The sequence below is a fragment of the Cyprinodon tularosa genome, unplaced genomic scaffold, assembly GCF_016077235.1.
Source record: "Cyprinodon tularosa strain WSP-4 unplaced genomic scaffold, ASM1607723v1 ctg998, whole genome shotgun sequence".
Lineage (NCBI taxonomy): Eukaryota > Metazoa > Chordata > Actinopteri > Cyprinodontiformes > Cyprinodontidae > Cyprinodon > Cyprinodon tularosa.
The window spans coordinates 118,452-142,438 of NW_024039782.1; the positions used below are offsets into that span (position 1 = coordinate 118,452).

Genomic DNA, 23,987 nt, shown 5'->3' on the forward strand with positions numbered 1-23,987 from the left:
CAATCAGCTGGTGGACGGTGGACTCGTCCTTAAAAAACACCACAACCGCTTTATTCATGCGCGAAGCATGAGACAATTTACCATAACCTACCTGCTCACCTACAGTCAACAACACCTCCTCCACAGTTACAGAGGCGTCCGCAGGGACTATCCGGACCCCCTGCCTGATGGACGGAGGAGGCGTCTCGGAGGACGCCATGCCTCCTCACACACACCTATCTAACCCCACAGTTACTTACCTAACACTCACACAAAGAAACAAAATATTCTTACCTGTTTTGGTGCATTAAGAACAGTTGGAAAGAAAGTTTGAAACCAAAATACACCAGGGAAAGAATCACCATTGAAACTAGCGCCACTCTCACGTCCACATCTACTACCTACGATCACACACCGGAAACGGAAATGGATAGATAGATAGATAGTCTAAGTCTAAGATAGATAGATAGATAGTCTAAGTCTAAGATAGATAGATAGATAGATAGTCTAAGTCTAAGATAGATAGATAGATAGATAGATAGATAGATAGATAGATAGATAGATAGATAGATAGATAGATAGATAGATAGATGCACTTCCTCTATATCCTTTATTCCATTTTACAAATCAGGAGCATATCTGGGAAAAATAACCTCCATTGTTTTCAGTGTTAAACCCTCCAAACACTACATGTCGCTGTTAATTATCTCAGAGACCCCGTCTGCATTATCGCCAAACCTGAGCGATAATGCAGAATACACCACTGTTTATGCTCTAAAAACATTCTAAATGACTTCGTTTCGAGTAAATTCTGGATGCTACCCACTCAGGACACTTGGAATACATTGGACGAGCAGTATGGAGGAATATTGACACGTTTTTTGTGGACTTTTATGGACCTTTCTGCCTTTCTACCTTTCTACCTTTCACCATAGACCTCCATTATTTGAATGTCAGCAGACAGCAAGAAGCCTCCCAGATCTCCAGATGCATTGAGATATCAAAAAAGTACTCCAGAGTGTTGTTCAGCATGGGGGTGAGTAGAAAATGAAGGCTAATCATGTTTTGGGTGTACTATTCCTTTAAGACATTTTTACTTATTTCTAGATCATTTTTGCAGTGCAAAGACTAAAACAACAACAAAAGGGACAAGAAGAGAGGGACAAAACATAGAAAAAATATTGTATGACTATTCTATTAAAATGTCTCTATCTCTATAATGGGTGTTTTATTTGCCCCCTGCCTGCCTTTGCCTAGGGCCCCATGTTTCCTCAATCCGCCCCTGTGTCAGATATATTATTTAAGTGGGAAGTTTGATGTGAAAATTGATGAGAAATAAATCCAGACCAACATTCTGCAGATCTGAGACATCCCTCTGTTGTTCCTCCCATCCCATTCACCCATCTCCCAATCAGAGCTCATCGGCCTTTTACCAGAGTTTTCTGGCCAATGGCGGCGGGTCCATCACGTCCCTCTTCACGCGCAGAGGGGAGGAGAAGCGGCCTTATTTGGCGTTTATTCCCTTATATGGAGCACCGGCGGGGGGGGGCGTCCCTTTCCTGACTCCTCTACCCGGACTGGAGCTGTGACTCCGGCCGACGCAGACTGGACACCAGCGTGAAGGCGGCACGGCGCGCGCTGGTGTTTGGATCTTTCCTTTCCTCGCGGACCTTCATCCAGAATCCAAATCGGTTTGTGTGTAAATAGTTTTGCGCAAAACTGAAACCAGTTTTCCAATTCTCTGCGAAGAGGAAGCAGGAATCCCTTCTCTGGACTTTCACATTGAGTCTTTGGGACTAAAATAATCCTTCCCTTAAAATCATAAACACGTGGTGAGAATTAGTTCAGTTTAGTGGTTTAAAGACCGAACAGGGTTTCCTCCTGCAACCCCCCCCCCCCCCCCCCCCCCCCCCCCCCCCGTCAGTTCAGGATAAGAAGCTCCGCAGGATTCCTGACAGTATTCCCACTCTGACAGCCAACCTGCTGACTTGTTGGACTGACTTTCTGGAGAGCTTCCGCCCTGAACAACGACGCGTTTATGGATCGCTGCGCACAGAGGAGCGCCTGGAGTTGTAGACTCTGCAGTTCTGCGTCGATCATGTCGATCCTCCGCTATTTCTCACTTCTATAATCCAAAAATATTAAGTCATTGTTAAACCGACTTGGTTCAGCTCTGACCGCTGACCCTCAGTGGAAAGCTTCTCTGTTTTCCTCCCAGAAGACAAGACGGATCTCCAGCGCGCACTCCGACTTCTTCTCTGAGTAAAACGAAGCGCTTCGGAGGAAAGGGGTAGCATGGCAATGGTAGTAAACCAGTGGCCAGAGAACATTTCTGCAGACCCGGGCTCTCAGCTGCAGATGTGCGGCCAGGAGCCCGGCGGGGGACCGGGGACTCCTAACGGTTCCACCCCGGGGAACGACGCGCTTTCCGGGGACAAGCTCCCCAACGTGGACTGCATGGTGTGCGGGGACAAGTCCAGCGGGAAGCACTACGGACAGTTCACCTGCGAGGGATGCAAAAGCTTCTTCAAGCGCTCGGTGAGGCGGAACCTGACTTACACCTGCAGGGGGAACAGAGACTGTCCCATCGACCAGCACCATCGGAACCAGTGCCAGTTCTGCCGGCTGAAGAAGTGTCTCAAAGTCGGTATGAGAAGAGAAGGTAAGCCGGTTATTCTTTTATTATCTTTTTAATTAAAACTGCTCAAAAGATCACCGACCTGTGCGTAAAACTGAACCATCGGACATCTGATTAAAAACAAAACAATTAAAATCAGGTTTCCAGCTCCGCTTTAAGACAGATCTGACCTTTTCATGTCTTTCGTGCTAAAATAAGACATTTCTGGAGCAGCTGCCAACTCACTCTGATCCGGCTGCTCTTGTTGCAACACATCTAAAACATGACGTTCTGCCAGTTTGGAAGGCGCGTCATATGGGACAGCGGAGCTCCGATGTTCCTCCAAACCCCTTAAAAAAAGAAAACCCAATAATCAGCCGCACCACCTGCAGCATCGCAGCGCTTATTTCTCACACATTTTCCAAATCCCGACGCATTCATGCCACCCCCCCCCCCCCTCCTTTGTTTCTACGCGTTGATTATTCTGTTTGTTAAGCGACCCCAGGAGCCGCTATAAGTGGATGCCGCTACATTTGTTGCATTGTGCTGGATTAACAACGGGTCAGTTGATTCCAAAGGGGTTCAGTGGAAACGTGTTGGTGGAGAGAAGCGCTTCGCCTTATTAATTATCATCAAGCAGCGACACCAAGCCCGCTAAGGCGCGCGCTGACCGCTAAGGCGCGCGCTCTGGCGCACACTGGAACCAAAAAATGAGACAAAAAAAACTGATATCTGCTAATTGCTGCGCGGTGGTTGGTTATCTTTTTTGGCGCATCTTTTAAACAAAATATCAAAAATTTCTGAGCTGATCTGATCATGATGGGGAGGGGGGAGTTGCGCACAAATTTAAGCAAAATAACCCGACTCGTGCGTAATTTGTCTACAGTTCAATAAATATTTCATAATTTAGTTTAATTCATATCCCTGCCAGGAGACTGAATGAGGTCAGCAGCAGCCGACCCTGCTGAAGGGCACTTGGGTAATGAAGCAGAGTGCGTCTCCGCGGCTCTTTCCATTTTTTAAGCCTTAAAAATGTAACTCCAGACAGGTTGGAAAAGGTTGCAATGCTCCGATCCGAGCCTCAAGGGTTCCTGCTAGTGAACTCTTCCCGCCTCTGTGTGCGTGACAGTGCGGGCGGACAGTAGAAACCCGCAAGCCACGCCGAGTCGGTCACGCTCCTTTCCGTTTGGATGAACCCGAAGAAATGTCCTGATGCGGCTCAACGTGTTTACATCTGAAGAAAAGCTGCGCATCCTTTAGATCTGCTTTAACAATCAGACGTAAAAAAAAATCTCTTTTTAAAAATGATTGCCATTTTTCATTTTATTTGGGACCAAATTACCATGAAACTTTTCTAAATTCTCTAAAAAAAATATATATTCTTTATTATTGTCTGTCTAATTTACTAATTTAGGCTTTGGTAGGTTGGTTGTTTGTGTTAAAGTATTGGAAAGTTTTAATATGTTTGAATGGAAGTGATAAGAAATTGTGCCTTTATTGTTCAAGATAAAAAATGCTATAAATATTTATACCAGTTAAAGTGGTTTAATGAAATATCAGAAGAAAAAGGTAGCTGGACTTTAAAAAAAAAAAATTTATTCAGTTTAGAATAAGATCAGAGCCCTGCCCCAACCTGTTGCTGCATAGCTGGCTTGAAAAATATATATAAATGTTCTACCCTGTTAAGAAAGACGAACAGGATTATCTCCCAAAAATAAACTCCTTAAAATGATGTCATTAGCAGCATATCGCTTAATAATTTGGGTTAAGTCTAAGTATCAGAATCAAACATGAATTCTAACATAATGAACATGTAGCAGCGGTCAGGAAGGTTGTCGCCTTTAAGGGTTTGAACCTGAATTTTTACAAAGAACTGCTTGGACTAAATATTTTTTCAAGCTGATGAATTCCATCTGTACGGAAGAGGATTAGGGCCACTGAAAAAAAAAAAAAAGTTAACTGATTTTTACATTTTATTTCAGTTTAACATGGGGGAAAAAAGTCAGAATTCTGACTTTTTTCTCAGAATTCTGACTTTAATCTCTGAATTCTGACTGAATTCTGACAATAAAAAAGTGAGAATTCTGAGAAAAAAACTCAGAATTCTGAGATTAAAGTCAGAATTCTGACTTTTCCCCCATAAAATAAATGAAAAAAAAAAAAAAAAATCTGTTAACTTTTTTCTTTTTTTTCAGTGGCCCTAATCCTCTTCCGTACACCTGCCATAAATGAGCATTTTGGTGTTAAAGGTGGATTTCTCCCCTTGGGTTGGTTCCTCACAGCAGTGAAAGGTCGTCACTGAAGCAGGTTTTAGTGGCTGAAACGCTTTAATCTGGCAGAAAGTGGTGGTTTGCAGCGTTTATAGCAACAATCATCATCAATAATGTACTTTATTCCACTTATTCCTTCTAGGTGTGTAATTTTGTGTAAATATAGTGGAACAGAGACTCTTGTGGCTCATTAATATTGAACATTTTAAGAGGCGCTACTTTGTTGGGTTACCATCATTACTGGAGCATTTCTTTGCAAAGACTTTCTGGCTTTTAACGAGAGAATTTGTTATGAATTTCATTTCTTTGTTGAGAAACAATGAATATTTAATTAAAGCATCTGTATCCTCACTCTAAAGAAAACGATTACAAAACAAAAATCATTTTTGGGAACAACCAAAAGGTGGAAACCAAGTGTTAAATACAGAAACATTAATGTAAGTCTGTAATAAAAGGTGGTTGTGATCTTTTACATTATCAGATGAATGATATTGAGTTAGAAATACGTTTGTAGATATCTAAATGTGTAAATTTAAGTCAAATATTTTACACTTTGCGGAAAAAACCCCAAATAGAAATCACAATTTTACAAACAGGAATCACAAATGTATGATTACAAATCACCATAACTGGTATATTTCAGATTTATTCTCATAAATGTGTGATTCTTACTTCCTAATGTCTAATTTTTTATTGTATTGTTGCTGAGTTTTAACTTATAAACCTGTATTCTCACATAAGATCTGATGCATCTGAGTTGATAACAAGAATCAAATAAAATCTTTAAACTTATTTAAGTTTTCATACATCTACACGTATGTTTTAATGGACTTTTATGTAGTTTCCAGTACTTTTACCTCTAACTTGTAGGTTATTTCCACAGCTTGAATTCTGCTAACTTTGGTGTTTTTGTCGGGAAATGTGGGAAAATCAACTTTTTGAGGCTGACTGTTTGCTTAAGGTTTAATTTTAACAATAAAAACAGCTGCTGGAGAAGTACGAAGTCATCTTATTTATTTATTATCTAAGCATAACATATATTTATAGCGTTGAGGAACAGATTTTCTGATTCTTTGTGACCACAAAGGTTGGCGGTTTGAAGCCCAGACTGTTACTGAAAGCAAAATAATTGGATGACACAATTAGATAAGAATTTTCCCCACAGAGGGACAATAAAATCCAAATAAAAATATCAACTTTTTGTATTTTTTGAACTTTTATTTTTCATCTTTGTACATTTTTCCAAACATAAATTGATCAAGTTACACATCAGCAAAGTATAAATAACACTTAAAAGAATATTAAACACAACCGATAAATAATGGGACGATTAAGAGAAGAAGTAAACAAAACAAATTCCTCATCTGCTTTCTAGCTTCTTTACTCTAAACACAGAGATGTTGTTTATCCATGTTTCATCTGTCATTCAGCCGTTTCTTCCATCATTTTATCTGGTTTTTCATGGCTATCATCGGTAAACATATATTAATATAAAACAAAACATACAGAAATTTCTAAAAGTATATTTCTAAAGTAAAAAGTTATAAAAAAAAAGTTGTTGCAAAGTTATTATTAAAGATTATTTGCTTATTTATTATATTATCTAAGTTAAAACTACTTAGAAATAGCAGAAAAAATAATTTAAGGTTTGGTAATTCTAAAAGCAAAACCTAAACCTAAACTTACTTCCTTAAAAGTTTGAGTTCATTCAGCTTTTCTTGTCTTAAAGATGAAATCAGGTCTCAGGACTGTTTAGCATCCAGCCACCTCCAGTTTCTGCATTATTCACCAAGGTCACCTGAACGCATCACAGGAAGATCAGAAATAAGTCCTGAAAACGTTCAAACTCTGCTTCCTCTGCGCAGAAAGCAGAAAATTCTCAAAGATCGTTGAGCTTTAAAGTGTTTCAGTTTAACTCAACATCTCCTGATTCCACGATTTCCCCAAAGCAGAACAAAAACCAGCGAGTTAAAAACCTCCCGACTCGTCTGCAGGACTCTGGTTCAGAGTAAATGAATATTTAGCTGCCTCTGAAGACATTTCTAAAGGTTTCTCGGAGTGGCAGATGTTAAAAGTCGCTCTCTCCAGAGGGGACATGTGACCTCTTTCCTCTGTTGAACATAATATCATTTGTTGAGGACTAAAACGTTTCAGCTGGAATCAAACGTCTGAAGCGCTGGCAGGGATGGAGTCATTCTTTCCTTTTTTTTTTTTTCCTGTCGGCAGGCGTCTACATGGAAGCTGCAGTTGTTGGTCGGTGCAGTGTAGCGGGTCGACTGGGAAGCAGAGAAGCAAAGAGAATCGACATGACAGTTCCTTTGAACTGCAGGGTGGTGGGGGGGGGTGTTTTAATTCAGAAAGGACGAGTCACTGAAGACAGAACGACACGGACTGCGGCTCACTGAATGCGTTTATGCACCATGATAAGGTCATGTTGTCTGCTGTGTCTGTGTGCTCTGAATTAGCAGGGCAGAGATGCTGCTTGTGGAGGAAGTGGATGTTTCTGATGGAAAACAGGCCCAACGTCTGTTGTTAGCGCCTAATTCTGTGATTCCAGCACTAAACACCACATAAAACTCTGTTTACATTAGGGATGCACGATATTGGGATTTTGGCCGATATCCGATATGCCGATATTTTAAAACTCATGTAGCCGATAACCGATATCGATACCGATGTTAAAGCTGGACAAAAATAAGTAGTCATTGAAAATAGCAGTTTTGTTATCCATTTCTGACACTTTGAAAAATAATATACTCACATATATTTTCATATGCTGATATCAAATTGATTTTTAAAAACGCGGTATCGATCTATTTTACTTTCAAAATCTCGTGAAATTTCATCGTTCTGTTACAAACTCTCGTGATATTTTGCAAATTCTTGTGAGATTTTGTTAGTAAAATAGATCGATACCGCGTCAATATATCAACATATAAAAATATGGCAAAATTTCGCGAATTTTCGGGGGATTTCGTAGCATAACGATGACATATAGCAATATTTCATTAGTAAAAGAGATTGATATGGTGTTTTTAAATGGCAATATATCAGCATATGAAGATATTGGGATATTTTAATGTATCAATATTTCTCCCTCGTCTTTAGAAGTTTTTAAGTCTGTAAAAAAGAAGTTTTTGAGGAAGAAGAAGAAGTAGTTTTTTTTTTTTTTTACACTTTAGAAACTCAGAAGCTGATCAAATATCGGGTTAAATATCGGTGGGGTGGCCGATGTCCGATATTCAGTTTTAAGGCCGATACCGATAGGGGGCCCATTATATCGTGCATCCCTAGTTTCCATGTATGGTTAATGCAACTATTCCTTATTTGTGCACATTAATTATGTTTTTCATAAAATCCTTTTGCTAAAATGCCATCAGAACGCTGATAATATTAAGTGTGTCTCAGCCCCCCCCCTTCAGTGTCCACCATATTGGATCAGTCCATTTGCTGCACATGTTCAGAAAGGTCCAAACAGACAGCAGCAAACCATTTGAAAACAAACCATGCAAAGAGCAGTGTTGCCAACTTAGCGCTTTAGTCGCTATATTTAGCCACTTTTCAGACCCCTCTAGAACTTTGATTTCTAAAAAGCTCCTAGCGCCAAATCTAGAGACTTTTTTCTGCTGCTGGAGACTTTGGAGACAACATCTAAAAGCAGCGAACTCTGCTCTCCAGAGCGAGTAGATTGGTAACCCCGCCTCCTGCTCTCCTCTATCTTGTCTGCTGTCATGATTCATGCAGCTATTATTTCATCCAAATGAAAAATGGAGAACAGATAAGCAGATCATGGCTTGTCTGCAGTGAAAAGAAGGACTGGGTTATTTACTTTGGCCTTTTTGGAAACACAGGAAGGAGCAATCAGCTAAGTGAGCTTAGTGCTTGGAAAAAATCTTTCATTCCTTTAGGGACAGCATGAAAAGTCAGCTGAGTACAAAACATAGAGAGGAAAACAAGAAGAAAAGGGACAAGAAGAGAGGGACACAACCTAGAACAGATAATGGATGTCTATTCTATTAACATTTCTCTATCTGGAGAATGGGGCTGTTTTATGTGTCGTCTTCTCAGTTCAGGGGGCCCCCTGCCTGTGTTTGCCTAGGGCTCCAAATTTCCTAAATCCGTCCCTGCTGACATAATTTTAGAGCAGCTGTGAATATAGGTCAACCTAAAGCACAACATAAGCAGCAGACGGGCTGAAGTCAAAGTCCAACAGTGTGAGGGGTGGGGGGGTGGGGATGTATCCTGCCAGAGAGAACTAGTCCAACAGTGTATCAACTACAGATCGACCCATGCAGGTTTTTAAAAACTGAGCATTTCATGATCGATTTAACTGATCCCTGATATTTTTGGGCAGTTTCTTTGATATTCTATTACATGAAAATAAAACCCCATAGTGGTTAAAAAATGTTACTTAAGTCTCAGTTTAAACAAAACACTACAAATTAGTAGTAAACCAGACTGATCATTAACATCGGAGGGAGCAGCAACGCGTGCGCTTCATGTGATCTCAAGGCAGGGCTGCAAGGAAAAGTCAACAGCCGTGAATCTAATATTGCATTAAAATGGATTACAATCGTCTTTTAAATTTAATAAACTTAAGAGTAAAATAAGTTACGGTTTAGCTGTTTATTCTACTGCGTAACTGATTTCAACGTTGCTGTCAATAAATAAACATAACTTTCAGATTCAATCATAAATTCGATTCATTTGTACCTCCTTCCCCTGTAATTACGCCCTGCGACCCCTGGGGGGTGCCCTCCACTATTTTGGAACCACTGCAGTAATGATTAAGCCTTCGTGATACTGGAAATTGAAAAAATGCTAATATCCGCCAAAAATATGGTGTTATATCCGCCCACCTCTAATTAACATACCCTGATGTTTTCCAATCAAACGCTGCTAATTGGTCTGATTTGGTTCAGAAAAACTGAAATGTCTTTTCAATTCAATTCAATTCAGTTTATTTCTATAGCGCCAAATTCACGACACATGTCATCTCAGGTCACTTTCCAGTTCAACCAGATCATCCAGTCAGATTGATACAAAGTTTTCTATCTAAGGAAAAGCAGTTGATTGCTTCGACTCATTGACTCAAATACAATCCCTCACACTAAGCATGCCTGTAGCGACAGTGGAGAGGAAAAACTCCCTTTTAACATGAAGAAACCTCCAGCAGAACCAGGCTCAGTGTGAGCGGCCATCTGCTCAGGCTGACTGTATGTACATGTATTGCGGTCTGTCATAACGAGGATGTACTGATAGTTTCGGCTGATATTTGTGTTTTTTCATTGTATCGGTATCATCAAACATGTGGAGGCATTGACTGATTCATCCCAGGGTCTGCCCCCTAAGGGTAGAGCAGTGTAATAGCAAATTAAATAAATGACCCACTTTGAGTGATTTTGTCGATTTATTTAAAGCTACAGTGTGTAATAATTACAGGGATATACAGTCAGAAATGTAATATATTATACATAACTATGTTATTTATCATCATCTAAGAGCTCAGCCTCTTAACCTTAATATTTGCGTTGCCTTAGAATTCGTTATTTATAATTACATAGGAGCGGGTCTCGCAGCCATGGAGGCAGACATCTTTGCGCTACGGCAGCGCAGAGCTAACAAACTAGCGATTGCAAGATCGAAAGTAACTACGGCAAGTTGAGAGAGATGAACTGAGACGGTACTGAAATCTATACCCTACACAGACTAATGAAATACTATCTGTAAAATTATCTATGTAAACAAACCTCATCACTTGAGAAGGTAGGTGATGCGGACGTCGTGGAAGACATTTTGTCCCGTAACGCTCGCCGTACTGATGAGGGGGAGAAGCGGTGGGGGGGAGATGTTCATGTTGCTGCGGTCTGCAGTCTGGACGTTAGATGTCGCTAAAAATGACACACTGTAGCTTTAATGACATCAATGTTAAATTCTGTTTGACATTAGAAAATACTAAACTAATCGCACTTTAAAGGTGGTCCTTTCATCCATTTTAAAGCAGATTTTAGGGCAGCAGTTTGCAGCCTTTAAAATCTAAAGAGTCATTTTATGGGGTAAGAAAAATGGCAATAAAAACACACATGGAGATGTTGGAATTTCTTAAAGAAAGTCAAAAAATTTAGATAAATTTAATGTTTGTATTTGTTCCTTGTATACAACTCAGTGAAAATACAAGTTTAGAAAGTTACAACTTTGCAACAAAACTATTTTCAATCACAAATGTAAGAGTAGGCATCAGAAATGTAAAAGTAAAAATGACTTCTACACATAAATTAGTGTTTTGTACTCATAACGTTGTTATTCCTAACAGGTAATTTGTAAATTCTAATTTAATTACTGCAAATTTGTAACTGATAAAAATCCGATGTATTGATGAGTTGATAGTAAGAAAATAAGAAAAATTTTAATTTATTTCCATTTTTAGCTCTCATCTAGAAATTCAGACATCCACCTATTTGCCGTTATCGATCGTTATCTGTTTCCATACATTTTGCCCTGAGTGCCGCTGAATAAAATTCAATTGGATCCAAAAATATCTCGACTTTTTGATAAAAGACAACTTGGTGTTTTTGTTGAATCTCTGCTATAGGAAACTTGTTTTCATGTCAAAGAAGCAACATTCATTTGTAATTTTAGTTTTTAGAATACAAAAAAACAACTTTTGCATAAGAGGAAACAATAATATCATGGATCATTGTTTGAAAAAAGAAAATAGCTTAAAAGCTAATGATGGAGAAAAAGAAAATAGATGTTGTTGTTGTTTTCTTCTTCAATGCCATTCTGTTTGGAAATTCTGTTTGATTATACTATTTATTATGTATAAAGCCTCTTAAACTGTTATTATACTGTAGTTAAAACCAACATTTGGTTGTTAATCATTTGTAGCGACGATGGAGATCCTTTGCAGAAGGTCCAAAGAGCCAGAAGTGGCCCCGGAGCAGCAGGCTGCAGACCCCTGAGCTACTGTATTTTAATTTACTGCTGTTGACTTTTCTTTGTTCAGCTGTTGAAAAGGTTGAAGTGGGAATGAAAGGAAGCACTGCTGCTCCCTCCAATAGCTCCCCATTGTTAATCATTAGTGTTATTTGTTACTAAATGTTTTCTCTTTAAACGTTTGTTATTGTTGAGACTTATTTATCATGTTAACGAAGGAAGGGAAAAAAAATAACGACTGTAAGAATCTCTGAAGCAACATTTGGGTGAAAAGATCTGGTTTTACTGGAGGAAGCTGTAAAGTTTTGACCTTTTGTTGTGTTTTGAAGCTGCAACCTGGTCTTCTTGGGTTTGAACTCCTGGACTCTGTGGTTTCTCTGCCTCCATTTTTTATTGGCTGTAACTTCAGCCTGGAAGGAAGAGCAGGATGTTGCATCATGTAGGAGGATTTTCCATTAAATACGGGAAGGTTTGGTGTAAATTTGGCATAAACGGAAGGTGTCTTGCTAAAGTCTGGTGTTAACGAGGTTCTGGGTGAGACTGTTTGCAGGTTATTTCAGAAGAAGCTCCCAGACATCCTGACATGAAGCCCCCCCCATCATTCTCTGTCAGTCTGTGTCACTACATTTGTCTCTGCGGCGCCTCAGGATTGCCTTCACTCTCTGTCATCCGCTGTGTTAAATATTTCTTGAAAGGTTCCCTTCTATTGAGCAGGTGCTTCATTGCTCAGCGATTTACCTTCAAATGACAGAAAAGCTGTGCAGAAAAACTGCTTATTGGTCGAATTTTTGTTCATTCTCTGATCTAATCGGATCTATTTAATGGCCACTGGTTTGCACAGCCCTTAACCTCTTAACAGCATCCTCATTTTGGGAAATTCTGGCCTATTTTGCATACCCCAAAAAATAAATGAATAACCTAATAACTGCGCCATACATTATTTGAAAGCTAACACCTTCTAGTTTCTGAATATAAATTGGGTGAGTAGAACACAACCCAAGCTGCATTACCTCAAACATGACTAACATTGTTTATTTTTTTTATATTTTTGTTTGAACAGCAGTAATTAGGTATGCACGATATTGGGATTTTGGCCGATATCCGATATGCCGATATTTTAAAAACTCATGTAGCCGATAACCGATATCGATACCGATGTTAAAGCTGGACAAAAATAAGTAGTCATTGAAAATAGCAGTTTTGTTATCCATTTCTGACAATTTGAAAAATAATATACTCAAATATATTTTCATATGCTGATATCAAATTGATTTTTAAAAACGCGGTATTGCTCTATTTTACTTTCAAAATCTCATGAAATTTCATCGTTCTGTTACAAACTCTCGTGATATTTTGCAAATTCCAAACAGACAAAAATGTGTGTTGATATTGTGAAGGAGGAGCGTCCTGCGAGACGCCATGCAGCAAAACGCCAGAGAACTCCCCCGATTCTCACATTTCTTTAATATCTCATATAATTTATTTAAACCTCAAATACAGCTTTAAAGCCGCCACCTTTAACAAAAAATATTCAACCCCTTAATAGGGCACTCAGTGAAATACTTTAAAAATAAAATTTCAAGCCAATACTGTTATTGGAATCCACACTGGAAGTCATTTTTTTCTTAAAATAAGTGCATTTGTTCTTGGATTGAGGAGGTAAAAGAGACATCTTGCCAATAAAACAAGACAATTGACATTTAAAATAAGAAAACACAATTGCATTTACTTATTTCAAGTTCAATTTCAAGTTCAACTTATTTCAACTTATTTCAAGTTCGTTTCTTTCACTCTGAGCGTTTTTTTTGTACAACGTAACCTTAGAGGCATTAATGCTGCTCTGCAAAAAACTGAAATCTTAATAAGTCATTTTTTCTTACAATAAATGCTTTTTTCTTGAATTCAGAAGGTAAGTGAGACACATTGCCAATGAAACAAAACAATTTACATTCAAAATAAGGAAAAACAATTTACCTATTTCAAGTGCATATTATCTAATTATCTTATTTTAAGAGTAAAAATACTCATTCCATTGGCAGATCATCTTATTTACCTACTCAAATTAAGGGTAAATACACTTAATTTAAGACATTTTTGCTCATTTCTAGATCGTTTTTGCAGTGTGATACTGGAAGTCACATTTTTTAGCTTATAAACCTAAATACAATTCTTAACTAGGCTTATTAACTTTACTTTTTAACTTTTCAATTAGGTTTTTACCTTTTTTCTTAACTTTTTATTTTTCAACTTAATTTCCAGTAGGTAATATATCATTCAAGGGCTCATCTAATTGGTCAAACGCCAAAATAAGATGCACAGCCATGTAGCAGGATATTTTCTGAATGGCTGGATATAGATCTAGTGCTTCTAGACCTCACTGAATGACGGAGGTGGGGCTGGAGGTTTTGGGGACTCCATTTGTAAAGTGATTAAAAACAGTGACTTGCCCTATAAAGGGTTAAAAGTGGTTCTTGTTACATTGCAGGTTTGGATTTTATTTTGAAAAGCCGTTTTGTTGCAGAAGGCCGTTTATCTAAAACAAACAGAAGAAGCACATGAGAGAATGTTCTCACAGAATTTAAAACACTTGCTTTAATAGAAGCGTGATTGTTTTCAGACATGGAGTTTAAAACCGCAGTCCTGCAGTGTGGCTGATTCAATCTTCACCCTTTTGGTAAAATTAGCTCAAAGATAGATAAACAGCTGACAAACAAGAGATCATCCAGAGGAATATCTCTTAAAAAACACCTCGAAACTGGATTATTTCTCCACAACTTGAATGATGTGTGTCTGTGTCGGCTCCTGTGACACACTGGCTCCTTTCTGCTGCGCTCTGCCTCTCGCTGCCCCGCCGCACTGACCTGCAGGTCAAAGTTCAGGGCCAAAATAAAACTATGGGAGCCGTGGGGATATCACCTCGGTGTCACATCACAGGCTGCCCTCTCAGCTGGATCGCACATGTGCGTTCACGTGCACCCCGAGCAGATAGAGTCGCATTTCAGTTTTTTTTCTTTTACTTTTTAAGGTCAGGATCTTAGCGGTTCCTCAGATTCTCTTTCTTTAGACTTTACTCCATCTCCCGTCTGCAGGTTTGCTCACAAATTGAAAAAAAAAAGCCACTTTATTAAACCCAGCTCTCATTATAATCCGCATCCATAATGCGCCTGTTTTCCTCCATCCTGACCTTTCAGACCAAATGTTGATAGGCCTTAATTGTATTTAGCTGCTGACTGACTGACCCAGAGGCTAACGCCGTGCCAGCTGCCGTTCGCCGAAGTGGCGTTTTGATATCTTTCCCTCTCCAACCCTTCGCTCCACATTAAAGCAGCAAAAGCTTCTGGATTAGTAGATTTTTAGTGTAGCTACACAGAACCAAGCTGCCTTTCGGTCGTTTAAAAGCAGAATAACAGATGATGGCGTCCCCAGTTTTACCTTATTGTGCACCCCCCCGCTTATCCTCAGGCATCTGCTTTTAATCTCATTTCTGTCTCTTCCTGCTCTCATGTCATGTCAGAATACCACATCTTTCTCTCCTCTATATCAGCCCGTTTTCAGCCGTTCGGCCTATCTCTGTAGGCGAGGGACAACAGAGAGCGATGTGTTTCAGAGAGACGTACTGGAGTGCTCTGCCTCTCAGGCACGAGTGACCCCCACAATGAGGCCTTTGAAGAGTCAAGTGGCTGGAGCAGATACGCAGCCGTCTGCGGAGTTAAACGCTTATCGATAACAGAGCTGTAAAATGGCTGCGAGTGTTTCCCAATCAGGCGCATTTGAGGGGCAGGAAGGACTGGATGTGATGTTCCCAGTCAGCTTAAGGGGGAGGGGTTTAGATGTTGGCGTAATCTGACTTGTAGGAAACAGGGCTGTTGTCATGACAGTCTGTTTGTGTTCGTTTGACAGCGCCCTCTAGCGGCACGAGGACAAACAGCCACTGTAGGAGACAGATCCACTAACTTTGTCCGTCTTTAGGCAATGCCAGATTCCAAGGTGTCCTCTAGAATACGTGCAGCCTGCAGCACTGGAGCTGGATAAACGTAAAACACTGGAACAGTGGCTCTAAAAGGGGGGGGGGGGATGAAGAGGGCTTCCGAAAAATGGAAGACAAAGAAGAAATCAATATGCAACTTTTTTTTTATCATCAGGTAGTTTTTTTTCAAATTGTATTATTAATAAAAAACGTGTAAATTTAACAGAAAATATGGTAACTTTTAAAAACATGTCATATATACATAAAAACAAAAATTTTCATAGGGAACTTTAAGGCTAGCAAAGTAAACAAGGAATGCTCTATGGAGGGAAATTTGCTCCATTATTGCTGCAAGCAAATAACATGTTTCATAAGCAGAAAAAAAAAATGCAATGCAGAATTGAAGCTTTAAAAATTCTTTTAAACAACAAAAGGTTTTGAGATGAACTTTGTTGTTTTTGAATTTTTTAAAATATTTTCTCAAACTCTATTTCTTTGAATTTATTTTTACAGATTTTATATTTCTTTAATCTTTTTCTAATTTCTCTTTTCAAGATTGACTTTTACAAATATTGAAGTTGTGTTTTACGGATCATATTCTCATAATTCCAAGCCTAATGCAAACGCTCGCTCTTGACCAGTAAAAAACATTTTTGCTAAAGTCCATACGGACCAATAAAGGTAAGAAAAGAGAATGTGATCTGTAAAATACAACTTGAAAAGAAAGAATTTGAAAAAAAAAAACATATTGATAAAGAAAAAATAACTGGATATGGGGAGAAAAAAAAAGGAAATAGCAAAGTTGTTTTCAGAAACGTTCATCTCCAGCTTGCATTTTCTTCAAATTTTAATTTACAAAAGTTTTTCTCTTTACTCACAAGAATAATGGAACAAAATTCACTCCAATTCTTTTTATTTTTGTCCAGTATGGGATTGAGAAATTAAGGTTATGATTATATAAGTCACTACGTGATGTGAATCCCACTTTTTTATGTTTGTTTCCTTGAGAAGCCTTTTTTTTATTTTATTTTTTTTATTTGTAGTATATTTGAGATTGTGTACAGTTACCTAAAGTAGACTGCAAAGGATTTTTTACCTCATTGTTATCTTTCGTAACATGTATACTTTTACCTTACAGAGCTACAGTTACTAATGATGGTCCAGTAACAGTAGCAATACTTAAATAAAATATTTATTAAAAGTAACAAAAAACAAGAAAAACCTGCAAACAGGAAATATAAGAGGAAAAAGTAAAAACAAAACAAAAATTTAGGGATCAAAGTAAACATAAAGGGGAAGCTAGAGGAAAATCTAGAACCACAAATTTAAATAACAAATGATTTTATTTCTTACTGTTTTATTTATTTAACTCTTGGAAAAAGTGTATTTATTTATTTTAAAAAGCAAATTTCAAACTCAAATTTGTCCCTTTTCAGCAAAGTTTTATTTTCTACCGCTTGCTCATTTATTCACCTTTTAATTTGTGCACTGCCTCTTTAATACTTTGCATTATTTTATGCTATAGATTTTTTTTTCTCTAGTTTTTAAAGTCTGTTTTGTTCTGGAATATTATTGTTGACTTAACAATCAGCTAAAACACAAAGTTATAAAATTTGTGACAAAAAAAAAATAAAAAATTTAAGCAAAAGGTAGTTTGGAGGGGGGCATCTCTTGAGCAGTGCTCAGAGGAACTGCGGTGCGAGGACCAGGCTGACTGTGTTTGTCCAAACAGGATCTTTGACGTTTAGAGTCTCCAAAAAAAAAAAAAAAACTCCTTTATCACCTAAAGAAGTTGCTAAATCTGCAAGAGGGGTCAGAATAATTGCTCACTATAGAGACAAAGTCACTAAATCCGCAAAATTTCCTTCAGAGAGATTGCTAGCTAGCATGCTTGTAAGCTAAATTTTAGAATTTTGGCTAATTTTGGAGCTCGTCTGCCTGGTTGTGTGTTTCCTGGACGGGGCCGCCTTTTACATGTGCTTTTTGTGTCTCTGCTTCTTTCTCCTTGAACCCCGGTCGGCCTCAGCAGATGGCCGCTCACACTGAGCCTGGTTCTGCTGGAGGTTTTTCCTCTCCACTGTCGCTACAAGCATGCTTAATGTGAGGGATTGGCTTCTAGTCAATGAGTCGATGCAATCAACTGGGTTTCCTTTCGATAGAAAACTTTGAATCAATCTGAAAGGATGATCTGGTGAACTGTAAATTACCTTCAGATGACAAGTGCTGCGAATTGGCGTTATAGAAATAAAATGAATTGAATTGATTTTCACTATGCACAGAATTTAGGATGTACTCCATCAGAGTTCTTAATCTTTACTTAGTTTATTTATTTAGAGTCAACCCAATAGAACATATTAGCATAGCTGTTTAATGCTAACCTCACAAAAATAAACAACAACGAACAAATGCCTGAAACACCGTTGTGTTTAAATTCAGTGAATATACTCCAGTTTTTTTTCCCCCAGCTTTTTATTGTCATTAAACTGTCACAAGTACAGAGTTATTGGACTTTTTAAAATGTTTGTACAGTAACAGTATTTCCCTGCTTTAGACAGCTGCTTATTTTTCACAGGCATCAATAATTCACCTACCAGACGTTTAATAAAACACGTCTTATAAAGTTCAAGAGATTCTGACATTCGATTGTACATGTTCTGTTATATTCAGTTTATTTTCTACCGAGCCAGCACCAAACTATTTTATTTAAAGGTTTCACAAGACAAACGGGTCAAATTTCTATGCAGCTGAGTTAAATAACACATATTTTGTTAAAAAAGCTTTTAGTCTGTCTAAAGTGACTGAAAACATCTGATTAGGGAATATTTTTAAGGCAACCCTTTAATGAGAACCTTTTAAACTCCTGCTGCTCAGAGCCTTTTCAGAAATCTAAAATGCTAATCTGATAGTCGCAATCTGAAGCTTTTGGAAGTAGAAGTTATGCTACTTCTTCTTGAGTTATGCCAGAGCTTCTCATAGCTCAGCTGCTCTGTACCATTTGCAGGAGAGTGCGTTGCTCCTCTTCATTGCAGCAATAGCTGTTGGCTTAATTGACAGGAGATTAATTAAAAAAAACTTTCTCCAAACCTCATCTCCTGCCTCTTCCTTTACCTGCATCCTTCTGTCTCCTACCTTCACCTGTCTGCCTTTGTCTGTATGGCTTAGGGTAAGTACAATTGTTTAGACATCTACATGTGTAAAGAAAGTCAAAAAATTTAATTAAGTTTAAGGTTTGTATTTGCTCCTTTTTATCACATCAAAGATAAATGCGACATCAGACCTTTAAATGTGAGAATACAAGTTTAGAAGCAACAACTTTGCCATGATACAATTACTAATCACACATTTACAAGTTTAGTTCACAAATATGTGAGTAGAAATTACAAACGTATGAATAGAAATAAGAAATTTACAATTTTAAATCATACATTTATGAGTGTAAATCACAGATTCATAAATAGAAATCACAAATTTACCAGTTAAGATCACAGTTTAATGAGTAGAAATCACAAATTAGCAATTTTGAATCATATATTTATGAGTAGAAATCACAAACGTATTAGTTTCAATCACAAACGTATGAATAGAAATAACAAATTTACTATTTTAAATCATAAATTTAATGAGTGTAAATCACAGATTCATGAACAGAAATCACAAATTTACCCGTTAAGATCGCAGTTTAATGAGTAGAAATCACAAATTAGCAATTTTGAATCAAATATTTATGAGTAGAAATCACAAAATTACAAGTTTAAATCGAAAATGTATGTGTAAAAAAAATCACACATTTATAAATTTAGTCAAAAATTTCTGAGTAAATATCATTTGTACCAGTTATTTGGTGATTACTACTAGCACATTTGTGATTAATACGTGTACATGATTAGAACTTTAAAGTTTTGTTTGGTACTCATACATTTGTTTTGTAAATTTAGGATTTGTACTTGTATTGTTGCAAAGTTGTAAATTTGTAACCTGCATTCATAACTTGTAAACTTCTCATACAAGAAGATTTGATGTCATGAATTGACAACATTGAACAAATATGAACCTTTCATTTATTACAGTTTCGTACGGAGCCCCTCTGATGACATGGTCAAAAAAATGTTTAATTGTGGCCATGAAGTTGTATTTCGTGCGCACGAAGTAGTATTTCATGGCCACGCAATAAGTATAACGTTCGCATGAAATACTACTTCGTGGCCACGCAATAAGTTTAACGTGCGCACGAAATACTTATTAATAATATTAATATCATTCCTGGACAACTGGGTAAGCAAATCGAGCGCGCCTTCTCTAAGGTCTAAGGCGCGCTCGATTTGCTTACCCAGTCGGTCTCCGCCAGTCACGTGACATTTGTTGCTAAGACGCCATTTTAGGTGGAAAAGGCGTAGTGTAAACAACCGCAGCATAGCTAAACGAAGGACTAAAGGCCCGTTTACATAGCAGCCTGTCCAGGATAAGTCATTACAGTTAACATAAGCCTGAAAACAGGGGCGGATTTATTGATATTATTAATAAGTATTTCGTGCGCACATTAAACTTATTTCGTGGCCGCGAAATACTACTTCGCGCACGTTATACTTATTGCGTGGCCGCGAAATACTACTTCGTGCGCACGAAAATACTACTTCGTGGCCACAATTAAACATTTTTTTGACCATGTCATCAGAGGGGCTCCGTAGTTTTGACTTTCATTTACAAATCCATAAATCTAAACTGATGCTTTTTTTTGGCAGTTATCTTAATCCGTACATCCGCCATTTCTCCTTTTACTCAAGCCCTCATCTTGGCCTTTTCTCAACTTATCCCCTTTCCCTCTCCCCCTCTCTACCTTATCTCAGTATTTCTGTCTTTCACATGTTTTTCAACCTCCCTGTTTTCATTTCCCTGCCCCCCCCCGCCGCCCGCCGCTCACACTTGCTCTGTAACAGTAGATGGAGTTATTAGTCAGACAGTGGGGATGGCTGAACAGGTGTTTTCCAAATGGGCCTTTGAGCGCTCACTGCATCATCATCACTCCTCGCCCATGGGGGGGAGGGGTTGGGACGTATGTGTTTGTTGGAGAGCTTGGCCTCTGTGTGCCCTTTTTTCGCTTCAGGCTCAGCCATTTGCCAGCAGAGGGGCTGTTTGTGTGCGTCTGTGTTACATGTATTCATGTGCGGCTGCCTAACATGTATAGGTGTGAAGAAGTGTTATATCTTTAACAGCTGCTGCTTGTCATTAGTCACTGATGCACAACAGCAGTGGTGAACGGCCTTGGCCCGTCCGCTGAAAAGACAAGTACTGACACATTTAAGAGTTGGAGAAATGTTTTCTGCCCCTTCGACCTCTTTCTGCAGCCTCACATATTTTTCATGCTTCATCTTTAGCTTTAAACTCTTCGTTTTAACAGATACGCTTCACATTTATTCCTCTTAAAGGTTTGATAAAAGCACTTAAATGATTTAAAAATATATTTGTTTACTTTTTGGTGTTGTTTTTTTCTGCTAGCTGTACAGAGAGGACGTACATCGAACTCCCAGAGCAGTCCGGGGCAGTACCTGACCAACGGCACCGACCCGTACAACAGTCAGCCTTACCTATCGGGGTTCATCTCCCTGCTGCTGCGTGCCGAGCCCTACCCCACGTCCCGCTACGGAGCGCAATGCATGCAGGGAAACAACCTGATGGGCATCGAGAACATCTGCGAGCTGGCGGCTCGGCTCCTGTTCAGCGCCGTGGAGTGGGCCAAGAACATCCCCTTCTTCCCCGACCTGCAGCTCATGGATCAGGTGAGTCCGACCAACCGAGAAGAGGAAAGCGATCAGGGACAGGCCGTTCTCGTTGCTGGGTGGATGGGAGAATCCAGGAAACATTAGATCTCATCTTTCACTTGAGTCGAAACCAAGAAGAAATCTGACGAGTCATTTCTCTCACAGGCAATAAATAAATAAAAGGATAATATTTTCCTCATTGTGTGCGTGGAGTGTCACTTAGCGGCGTGTTGAAGGGATTGGGTTTGGCAGAAACACCCGGCAGCGGCAGCAGAAGCGTTCGGCTCAGCCGACCTGTAATCAATCCTCCTCATGCAGATTTATGCTGGGCGCTCAGAGTAACTGTTGTACCTATAAATATTCACATGGACATTTGGCAGTCATGTTCATGACAAATTCATCAGGCTGCAGGAGCATCAACACATTACTGAAAACATTTAATATGAGGTCAGTAGCAGCGTTTCTTTTAACTTTCAAAGTGTGGATTGTGTTCCGGTCCTCTTTAAACAACATTATGTTTATTTCCTCCTTGCTAAAAGAGACACCAGTTCGGTTTTCATCCTGTGTGAAGCATTCATACAATATATTTATTGTATTTCGGTTAGTAATTAAAGGATAATATAGTTTTGGTTTTCTTTGCTTTTCTAAATTAATCTTTATTTTGCATTTTAAGTTGTTTAATTAATATTTCATGAAATTTTCTTTTGAAGAATGACAAAAAAATTTTAACAGAGCTTTAATGTGTACGATTAAACTACTGCTAAACCGTATTCTTAACAAGTCTTAAGGTTGATAGTCAAGTCATATTTTCTTACAAAAAAGACCAACAAACATTTAATTCTGATAAAAAAGAACATCAGATCTCTGTCCCGATTATTCTTTTAGCCTAAATAGAATTCCAGCACCAGAAGCGTTAAGCAGAAACAAAACAGATGTGGCGCCATCTGCTGGTCATATTGTAGAACTAAATAGAGACTAACAATCCTACAATGTGTGTTTGAAAACAAATAAAATTAATTTAAAAAAAACACACAAGATCAATTAAAACCTCTCCAGAGCTTCCTAGCAGAACGACGAGAAATACATTTTTTGCTTCTAACAAATGCAAATAGGGACTCCGCATCGGCTGCTAATCAGTCTATCTATACATTTAAAACATTTTCGGTACTAAGACTATAGAGACTAAGAATAGCATTACTATCAATAGTATCAGTATTAAGGAAGTTTACGCTTGCATCCATCAACATGGCTAGCCTCGTGAGACCATCCTGATCTCGCGAGCTTTCAAGTTTCACTTGCTAATCAGTCTGGAGACTCTCCGTTGAAGAAAATTTGGAGCCGTTCACCAAACGAACGTCATATCAGCGTTGGCTTTGAGGCGGGTTGAAGTGTGACGCAACGAGAAGCGCGACAGTTCAGTCTAAAGAACATGGCGGCTTCAGCCGATGAAACTAGCGTTAGCGTGGCTTTCGAGCAAGTTTTATCGGAATTACAGAGTATTTCTTCACTGAAAGAAGAGCAAAACACTGCTCTGGAGGCTGTTCTCAGAGGAAAAGATGTTTTTGCTCTTCTCCCGACTGGTTTCAGCAAGAGTTTGATCTATCAATTGGCTCCTCTTCGTCGTCGCTCTGTTAGTACGTCATATGCTTCGTTGATCTGATTGGTTTATTTGGCCCGTCTATCACCAACATAGGCCAATCAGCTAACCAGTATTTTCGCCCCTTCCCAAAATTACTTCAACGGAAGGTTTCCAGATGGATATGCGGAGCAAATCCATCTGGCGGAGTCAGGTTACAACATCGCGACTACATCTAAAAACCTTGTGTCTTGGAAATTGTTTTTTTCACACTGAACTTTGGGCTTTTCTACATCGTTTCCATATTTTGCTGGGAGATGCTAACTGCCGGAGCAGCATTAGGCTACTTCCTCCTTTACCCACTACACACATGCAGCATCATACGTCCTTTTTTATTTTGAACAAAAAGAGGGGACTTTATTTACTATCAAACTGAGTAAAAACAAAGCGTAAAACACAGAAATAATCAATGATTCACCAGCAGGACGGGGTGATAAAACTTTGAATGCAGCTAAAGTGGCATACAAATAAACAAATGTCCAATAATGCTCCTTTAAAGCTATAAAGTAAAGCTTCTGTTACACTTTAAGCTGCACATTATATTACATGTATATATATATTTGCTCTGCATATCCATCTGGAAACCTTCCGTTGAAGTAATTTTTGGAAGGGGCGAAAATACTGGTTAGCTGATTCGCCTATGTTGGTGATAGACGGACCAAATAAACCAATCAGATCAACGAAGCATATGACGTACTAACAGAGCGACGACGAAAACACAACCACAAGCCAGGCTACTCTTGCCGAAACCAGTCGGGAGAAGAGTAAAAACATCTTTTCCTCTGAGAAAAGCCTCCAGAGCAGTGTTTTGCTCTTCTTTCAGTGA

At 38.7% G+C, this 23,987-nt stretch overlaps 1 protein-coding gene across 1 annotated transcript in view; it reads left to right on the forward strand.

Annotated features, from left to right (window-relative positions):
* Positions 1–1,895: 1,895 nt before the first annotated feature.
* nr2f5 (nuclear receptor subfamily 2, group F, member 5) overlaps positions 1,896–23,987 on the forward strand; it is a 38,765-nt gene continuing 16,673 nt past the window's right edge. The window contains exons 1-2 of the mRNA XM_038276116.1: positions 1,896–2,641; positions 21,263–21,543. Of these exons, the coding sequence (XP_038132044.1) occupies positions 2,275–2,641; positions 21,263–21,543 (648 nt within the window). The 5' untranslated portion in view covers positions 1,896–2,274. The remainder of the gene's footprint in view (positions 2,642–21,262; positions 21,544–23,987) is intronic.